Source organism: Eurypyga helias, unplaced genomic scaffold (genome assembly GCF_000690775.1).
Source record: "Eurypyga helias isolate BGI_N326 unplaced genomic scaffold, ASM69077v1 scaffold8168, whole genome shotgun sequence".
Classification (NCBI taxonomy): Eukaryota; Metazoa; Chordata; class Aves; order Eurypygiformes; family Eurypygidae; genus Eurypyga; species Eurypyga helias.
Window position 1 is genome coordinate 1 of NW_010267498.1, and position 6,616 is coordinate 6,616.

The 6,616-nt window shown below is 45.6% G+C and overlaps 1 protein-coding gene across 1 annotated transcript in view; it reads left to right on the forward strand.

Moving 5' to 3' along the window:
• The first annotated feature begins 2,055 nt into the window (after positions 1-2,055).
• BCL2L14 (BCL2-like 14 (apoptosis facilitator)) overlaps positions 2,056-6,616 on the forward strand; it is a 6,220-nt gene continuing 1,659 nt past the window's right edge. Inside the window, exons 1-3 of the mRNA XM_010157439.1 lie at positions 2,056-2,494; positions 5,066-5,230; positions 6,186-6,253. Coding sequence (XP_010155741.1) covers positions 2,056-2,494; positions 5,066-5,230; positions 6,186-6,253 — 672 coding nt within the window. The remainder of the gene's footprint in view (positions 2,495-5,065; positions 5,231-6,185; positions 6,254-6,616) is intronic.

Sequence of the window (6,616 nt, forward strand, 5' to 3'; positions counted from 1 at the left end):
ACATAGAGAGCAACCTCCCCTCCACCACTCTCCTGCCTGTCCTTCCTGAAGAGCCTGTATCCTTCCATCCTGACACTCCAGTCATAGGAGCCATCCTACCACGTCTCCACAATGCCAGTGAGGTCACAGACCCTCATGCCTGTGCAAACTTTTTAAAAATTTTTCAAACTTTTTCATTAGTCCCATTCAAGTGTGCCAGTCCTAACACCACCTATATGCAGAAAATGAGTGGTATCCTTTATACCTGGGCAGTGAAATGAGATGCGTTTGAAGTATCTGTTCCAGAGGTGTTCAGAAGTTTAAAGCTAGACTTTTGCTAAAGGTGAGCCAGTATCCTCCTGTGGATTTTCATGGGACTAGGATGGTTTGGCACTTCATACATTCATATGTGAGTATTTCACACTCATGCTTAAGCAAAAGGAAGTTTTAGGTTGACTAACAGATCAATTATAATGCAACAACTTGTTTTCTGGAGTTTGAGGGAAGCAGCTAGTAACTCCAGACCTCTGCGCAGCACAGACAGGCAATCTGCAATTAAAGTGCAGCCTGACAATCTCCCTACCTCTGAGCCTTGCCTCCCATCACCTGTGAAAAGGCAGGATACCCAGATCCCTTCATACAGCTTTGCACCCTCATTGCTGTGCTCAGCAGAATGAGGCTGCGCTAGAAAGCTGCCTCCTACGGAATTAGGAGGGATGGCTGGCTCTTATCCCAATGGCATAAGTTAAAAAAACATGGGGAGCAAGGCACCCCATTCCCACTGAGTCTCCTTTGGACTCGGGGCGTGTGGTGTGTGTTTAACTCTCAAATGGGAATCTCCGTGCTTAGGATTCAAACATCCTGTTGGGTATACATCAGCAATAGCGTTACATTCAAAGCGGTGAATGGCTGAATGCTATTCCAGACAGGAAGAAATTAGCTTAAATTTTTTTTCTGTCAGGCTGAGGGCACAGTGTGAGTGAATTTGGTACTTGTTCAAGAGCGGGCAGTGGGGACAGAAGCCTCCTATTTCAGCTTGGCAGCAACAGAGACCCCAGTGACAGGTTCTGGATACGTGCATAGCTTTATTCCACTTTGCATGGGCCATTGAACAGAGGTGTTGCAGTGACCCTGCTCTCGCTGCTCAGGGCTGCCTGCTCCAACAACCAAAACCTCACCTGGGCTCTGCAGAAGGCACCTTTTGGGGAATGAAGAAAGCACCACAGCTAGGTCACTGCATCATAGCTGACCATTTCTCCCTCTTCTTGCTCTGGCTTCCGGGAGGACGGGTGACAAACGGAAAAAAAAAAAAAAAAAGATTTAAGAGCATTTCGCACTGTGGCTTGATGAGCTACAATGTACAGGGAAACAAGAAGATGGCATAATGCATGGGCATGTGGTGGGATCGGTATGCTTATCTGGACAAGGACACTACATAAGTGCCACCGCACCATCCGTTGCATGCAGTCAAATACACGATGGTTGACACAGGTCCATGCAGAAGGAGAGTTGAGAAAATTATGATAGGTAAATATCATCTTTTTTCCTAATGTTTGGGCTAGTTCTCGCGTGCTTTCCTACCCAGAGCACTCAGGGCCCGAATTTGATAAAGCTTCCTCTGAAAGCACAATTCTTGTGAATTCAGGTGCTTGCTCATTTGAGTATAGGCTTTTCCTTTGCACTGCTTTGACGATTCTTTCAACCCCAAGAATCTGTTATTATTGCTATGGGCTTTCCATTTTTCTTGCACTGTACCCCGACTGCTGAGTGCTCCTTGAATTTCCACATCTTTCCTGTCTAAGCCACCAATGCAGTTAAGAACAACGTAGCAGATGTCTTGTTCCCAATCTCTGATGGTCTTGATTGCTGCCTGAGGCATTTCTCAGTAACCAGATTCTCCTTCTAGCAAACAGTGCTTCTCTGGCTCCCAAGTACTGCAATATTCTTTACATCACTGAGGTTGGTAAGGTGTTCGGTGAAAGGTTCTGTAGGAATGGCAAGTATTGGTTGGGATTCATGAAAAGCAGGCTGTTCCCTAAGGCATTAAATTAAGAATATGTTCTTTCAGCGATCAAGATGTCTTCACCAAATGATGTCACTATGGAAGAAATACCACTGGAAGATGATGTGCGAGACAGCATAGAATACAAGATCCTAATGGCCTATGCCCAGCGGCGGTTGTCTGCCACTAAATATGAGAAACTTCTGAAAAATGAGGCTAAGAGGCAGAAATCATCCTCCTTAATCAAGAGAAAAGTGGAGATGATTGACCATCAAAGAGAGAAAGATGGACCAAGACAAGTAGCAGTTTCTCAGGGTGGAATGATGGAACAGCAGAGCAAAGAGCAACCGAGAAGAAGATACTGGCCAGGATATTGCCTACCTTTTCTCTGTGGCAGAGCGGAGCAGGAAAAGCCCCCAGTGCCACCATTGCAACAGGGTCACATGGCACATTGCTTCGTTTTTGAGGCACAGTCTGAGAGACTTCAAGAAGGGAGTTCGCAGCATCAGACAAGTATGTCTTAGTTCTTTCCTTTTCCTGTTTGTCTTTAAATCTCTCTCTAAATAGCTTAAGTGGATGGTGGCCTGTGGAAAGACAGGAGTAGGAAAGTGGTTTCTTTTACTTTTTGGTCATCTCTTATGCTAGCTCTAGTGATTTTCAATTAGGAAGGCAGATTGACAGATCTTCAGCAGTGCTTCGACACACAAGATTCATGCTCCTGACCCGCTTTTCTGTTTTCCATTGCATGGTGGTAAGTATTGCATAATTGCACAGGTGGGTCTTTTTTGCCTGAGCACTGGCTTTTTCTTTTTCATACCTGGTTAGAAATAAAACATAAAACACTGGTCAGACTGAAGACCTCCAGACTAAAAGAAAAGAAGTTGTTTGAAGGCCTGTTCAAGGAGCTTTATCATGCGATAAATAATCCACACTGAAGTGCTAGATTCTGCTTGAAACTCTGCTAACAAGCAGTTGGCAGTGACCAGCCTCAAGCACAGCGTGACCCTTGTCTCTGGGCCACCCCTTGTAACCCCACCATGGATCTTAAATGGAAGCCATCTTCCAGAGTTATCTAAGTCTTCTTTACACGTCGCTATTAGCAATTATAATATTAATTCTGAACCTGCCCTCCCATGTGTTGGAAGAAGAGGTGGTAGGTGTCTGTAATCCATCTGACATCCAGGGATCCCATCCACACAGACATCTCTTACCCCCAAAGCCAGCTCCACACCAGGTGTTGCACTGCAGGCAATGAGATTGTACCTTTTCTGCTCTGGATGATAATGAATACCGTAACTTCTCATACAAGGCTGAAAGAGGAGGATGAGCTAACCCCATTAAGTTGCCATATACAGTATATGCTAGGTTGCCATATTGTTTTCATACACATAAGGTAGAGGGTCATTTGTTTAAATTGTCCAGGCTTGATACTGTTGGTGGCACAGCAATTGCTCTCTCCTTTCACTGCATTTAAAGATATTTCTAAAAATTATCCATCACTGACGTCTCCAGCCTGATGCCCCATGCCTGATCAATTTAACTGTCCTGGGCCAGCTCTTACCCACCAAGCCCATAACTCTCCCTGCTGCCAAATCCAGCCCTGTGTCTCAAGAAAGTGTGCCTGCCCAGCTCAGTGTGTTTTGCTAAGGAGAAATAACTATAACTTTTCATGGCTTCAGTGCCAGGGACATGTGTCTGTACCCATATATCCATTTTTATGTCCATTTTATTTTCACATTGCCATGGAAAGCGCTCGAGAGTTTGGATGCAATCACTTGATAGCCCTGCCAATACACGTTCTCTGCAGCATGGGTGTCAGTATGGCATCAAGGTAAAACCTCCCTGGGGATCCTGCTTGGCCTCAAATCTGGACTTACCTGCCCTTCAGCAGATTGCTGGACTAATTCCTAAACCATCATTATTACTATTTGTCACTTACACTGCTAGCAGCTGCACGGCATGCTTGGCCAGGCCATTCTGGAGGAAACGGGAGTGCTTTGAGGGATTACCTGTCTAAATCGAAGGCCTGTTTGATTTAAAACCAGTTGCCTAATCTTAGGTTTCCAAAGTCATGAGCAACCTGATTCCCTTCCTAGAAGTTTAGCAGCTCCCTGACAAGCTCTGCAGGCAGATGAGGGGATGGAAATGTCTTGGGGTTGATTCATCAGCCTTGAAATGCAGCCTTTATTGGCTGCATTAAACCCTGCTGTCCTCAAAATAAACTCTGCTCGTGAATTTTACACGTGTTATGAATCAGGGTGCTGCCAAGCTTGTCCTGATGACTGCTGGTCGTGCAGGAGCTGCCACTCAGCAGTGGTGACGGGGGATCGAGTTTTGCATCCCGAGCTCTGTGAGGCGAACCGTAAGGAAGACCACTTTTAGATGAAACAAACCTTGGAACAGCTCCTCCTGCTCTCTTTGCTACAGCAGGATCTCTGTTGGAGTCCCCTCACGGAGTGGTGCCTTCAGCCGGTGAGGGTCCTGGACAGGGTCATGACACAAGGTGGATAAAGTCAGACTGGTTGCTGAGTTTTCCTAATATTCATGTCTGGTTAATACAACAGTGTCAAGGACACAAGAAGCTTTTGTGCTAGAGGTGCCTCTGCAGAGAAGTCTGCCTCTCCTTTGATCAGGATTAGCCTGTGAGAACAAGGAAAGAGCGTTCAAATACACCATCTTTTCTGAACCTGGACCTACAGATGAACTAATCGCGGGCAACACAACCAAGGTCTAAGATTCACAGTCCTGTAGAGCAGTATTCTCATGTTTCTCACATGGTGTGCTTCTGGATTGCAAGGACATATGCTAGTGAGCCACACTTGCTTCCGTACCGCCTCTGTATAGCTAGCTGCTGCTCGGATGCTAGAGAGAGGTCGGACCGCATTACTTGTCTCTGCAAATCAGTACCAGCTGATCTCAAGCAACAGCAAAGCCCCAGCATGGGGAAATGTATCTCTTGGTATCCTACGGACAGTTCCACCTTAGGGGGGCAGGTAAATGAGTAAATCACTTGATTACTCCCTGGAAAGATTAAGTGCCTTCTTTGTTTCTCCAAATTATTTTCTCACCTTCCTGCCCAATCAGGTGAAACTGCAGATGTCAACCACATTGCAGACAAACTTGCCAAGCTTGTTACTTCCAGATCCCAAGAATCTCCTTCAGATGCGACATTGAAGAAAACACTTCATGCCCCATGTCAGGAACAAGACGATAGCAATCCTACTGACGGAAAGGAGGGCCAGGAGCATGGTAAGGGTGAAGAATTTCCTGCTCACAGGCAGTGCATCAGGTTGGGATTGCACACTGAAGCGTTTTCTCTAGACATGGTGAAGCACTTGGGAATTCTGCAGTAAGACAGCGTGAAGAAAGAAGTTTCCCCTTCTGGTTCTTGCTCAGTTACACATATTTTCAGGGACTGGTCTTGTAGTCCACTGACAAGTCCTGCCTGCTACTCCAGTTAAAAGGAGGACCCTTAAAAATCCAGGGAGGTGTGACATGAGAAAAGGAGGATGAAGTCAAGGGACGTAAGGTGACAGAGCAGTGGTGGGAGCGGCAGGGCTGGGCAGAGGCATACAGCAGGGCTCTAAGGCTGAAGACCAGCCCCTGCAGCAATTCCATCCTGGTCAATCCCCCTTCGGTGACGGGACAACACTGCTCAACAGGCTCTGCTGAATAAAGTCTGAGCTGCTTGTCTCCCTTGACATCTGCAGAGCCTTAGTTTTAATACTGGCTTTCTAGGGACTTCTGTTTACAAAAGGGGTCCTGCCATATTTGCATTTCCTTTAATCCAGCAAACCCAGAGTCTTGTCCAATTGCTAATGATGAGGGGTTTTTTGTTTGTTTGTTTGTTTTTCCTTAATTTGAAGGCTATTTTTGTGGGCTTCCACTAGCTGCTCTTTTGTTCTGGCTCTTTATCAGCCATGACTCGAAGTCCAAAGGAATGGCAGTGGGAAGTTAAAGCCCCTGCTCTTTCCCAGGTTCTTAACTGGAGGGAAAATCGGGCAGATGGAGAAATAGTGTTGCTTACTCCACGCAGAATAGAACAGTGAGCTTCTGCTTAAAGCTGGATACACAACCCTCCGTGAATTTGCCACAGAACAGCAGCTGCTGTCATGACTAAGTGATACAAAGGCTTTTGCCATAGTTTGCTATCTGGGTCCTACTAGAAGGTTGCGATATTTATGTTACTCTTTTTTTTTAACAGATGAAGAAAAGATAATACAAACAATAGTTTCACTGTTAAGACAATCAGGAGACCAACTAGAAGAAAAGGTAACTCCTTCTGTTTTCAGGAGCTACACAAACTAGAGTGAGAGATTACGCTTTTTGGGAGAATGTTTTCTAACCTAGCACACTCTGCTTCTATCCTGAATCTCCTTCCACATCTACGGCTTTCTGCAACCTTGCCATTCATCCTGAAATCTTTCTTAAGACCAGAGGACTTAGAGAGTTTCTGTTGGGATGATGGAGGAAGGCCACAAAAATATACAGTTCAAAGAGGAGTCACTTGCCTCGTTCCCACTGAATTTCATGGCATATGATTGATTCTGAGAAACCCTTGTGTTTGCATTAAATTTGGCATACAAATTGTTCCCAGTTGAGGGAGAGAAAAGCTTTGGGAATTGCTGTAGGGAA